This window comes from Colobus angolensis, unplaced genomic scaffold (assembly GCF_000951035.1).
Source record: "Colobus angolensis palliatus isolate OR3802 unplaced genomic scaffold, Cang.pa_1.0 Scaffold329, whole genome shotgun sequence".
Taxonomy (NCBI): Eukaryota; Metazoa; Chordata; class Mammalia; order Primates; family Cercopithecidae; genus Colobus; species Colobus angolensis.
This window is the reverse complement of record NW_012116588.1, coordinates 809,794-811,907: the sequence shown is the minus strand read 5'-3', so window position 1 is coordinate 811,907 and position 2,114 is coordinate 809,794. Positions and strand designations below refer to the sequence as shown.

Below are 2,114 nucleotides of genomic sequence, written 5' to 3'. Positions count from 1 at the left end.
AGAAAATGACAGTGTTGACAAAGACACGGAGAAACTGAAACCCTCAAACGTTGCAGGTGGAAGTGTAAAATGGAGCAGCCACTGTGGAAAACAGTTTGACAGGTCCTCAAAAAGTTAAATGTAAGAGTAGCCATATGATCTAGCAATTCTGCTAGGGATGCACCCTAGAATGAAAAACATGTCCACGCAAAAACAAGTACATGCATGTCCATAGCAGCATTATTCATAAAAGCCAGAATAAAGTAGAAACAACCCAAATGTCCACTAAGTGATGAATGGATGAAGTGATATAGTGATGGCTCCATACAATGGAATATCACTCAGCCTTGCAAAGGAATGATACATGCTACAGCGTGGGAGGACCTTAGAAACAACATGCTTTGTGAAAAGAAACCAGACACAGAAGGCCACATACTGTATGATTCATTTATATGAAAGATCTAGAATAGGCAAATCCACAGGGACTCAAAGTAGATTAGTATTTACCTAGGCCTGAGGGAAGACAGCAATGGGGAGTGACGGCTAATGGGTACCATGTTTCTTTTCGGGATGATGAAAATGTTCTGGGGTTAGATAATGGTGATTGTTTGCCATACAACCTTGTGAATATACTAACCACCACTGAATTCTCCACTTTATAATACTGCCTTGATGGCATGTGGATCATGTCTCAATTTAACACAAAGAAGCACGTTGTACTGTATAGAACACCAGGTGCCAGAAGACCAAACATGCTGGCAGATGGAAAAAAGGAGTGAAGACTCACTCTCCCGTGACCATGGTCAGAGTGAGTCAGTGGCGAGGCTAGGAGCCACACAGTCGTCCTGCCTTGTGATCCCCCTCCTCTTCCTATTCCAGATGGTATTTTAGTGCCATTAACTTGTTCTGTAACACTAATATTCAATAAGATGATGTCACAAAGAGAAAGAAAGAATGTGAGTGCCACATGACTGGTTAAGTATGGATTCTCAAACTAGGGCTTTAAATACCCTTCGTACTTTTTTTTGGCATGAAAACCTGTAAGACCACTGGTGGGCTTTGTGCAAGTCGGCTACCCCCTCCTTCTCTATCTTCCCCTGCCCACTTTCCTCCCAGCTATTAAAAATGAATGTAGGCTGGGCACAGCAACTCAAGCCTGTAATCTCAGCACTTTGGGAGGCCGAAGTAGAAGGACAGCTTGAGCCCAGGAGTTTGAGACTAGCCTGGATAACATAGTGAGATCCTGTTTCTATTAAATAATAATAATAATAATAATAATAATAACTACAAAGCAATATGTACCCAAAACAACTTAGCCAAGTTTGTTATCTTTCCACCAAAATAATCTCACTCTCCAACCTTCCATCTTTCTTGACAGCTTATCCATAGCCTTAAGCTCAGCATTACCTCTGAACTAGGAAGCTCTTCTCAAACTGACATTAGGATGTTTGCATTTGTCCCTGAAGAAATCAAAATATAGGGTCACTTGATATTCTCCTATATTTCTCCTGTCCTAAGGCATTCTTTTCTTGACTAAGGTGGTGCCTGGGCCATGGAGAGACTGAGTGGGAACCAGCTTAACGGCTCAAGTTTGAGGACTCTACAGCAACTGTTTTCCACAAACCAAATGATATGAATGTTTTTACTTATTTATATTTATGTTTCCACTTTTAAAAAGTCTTTTAGTAGAGATCAGGGTCTCACTTTGTTGCCCAGGCTGATCTTGAACTCCTGAGGCTCAAGCAATCCGCCCATCTTGGCCTCCTAAAGTGCTGGGATTATGGGCGTGAGCCTCAGTGCCTGGCCTTAACTGTTTTTAGCTTCACAGTAGATGATCATTTCCATTTCTGGTTCAAGTCTTTCATTTTATACATTAAACTAAGGTGCACTGACTCCCAGTCCATCGCCTTTTTGGTATCTTTATGGGAGTAAAATGTGGCAAGCTTTTTTTGGTCTCAAAGACAATCTCAGAGTCAAAGTTTAAGAAGTATTGCTCTAAATAATTTTTTAAAATATACCTTATTAGATGAGGAAAACTGAAATATTTTTGTACAAGCCTTTTGCTGTAGAACAATGGGACAGAATAAAGGTAGCTCACAAAATAAGGGAACATTTCTTGCCTGTTTTTTATTTTT

General features: G+C 40.4%; 1 protein-coding gene across 1 annotated transcript in view; it reads right to left on the bottom strand.

Moving 5' to 3' along the window:
* Nucleotides 1-2,114, bottom strand: part of LOC105518773 (leucine-rich repeat-containing protein 37A2-like) — a 41,231-nt gene that overhangs the window by 21,086 nt on the left and 18,031 nt on the right. The window contains exon 7 of the mRNA XM_011951894.1: nucleotides 1,553-1,579. Within this exon, the coding sequence (XP_011807284.1) occupies nucleotides 1,553-1,579 (27 nt within the window). The remainder of the gene's footprint in view (nucleotides 1-1,552; nucleotides 1,580-2,114) is intronic.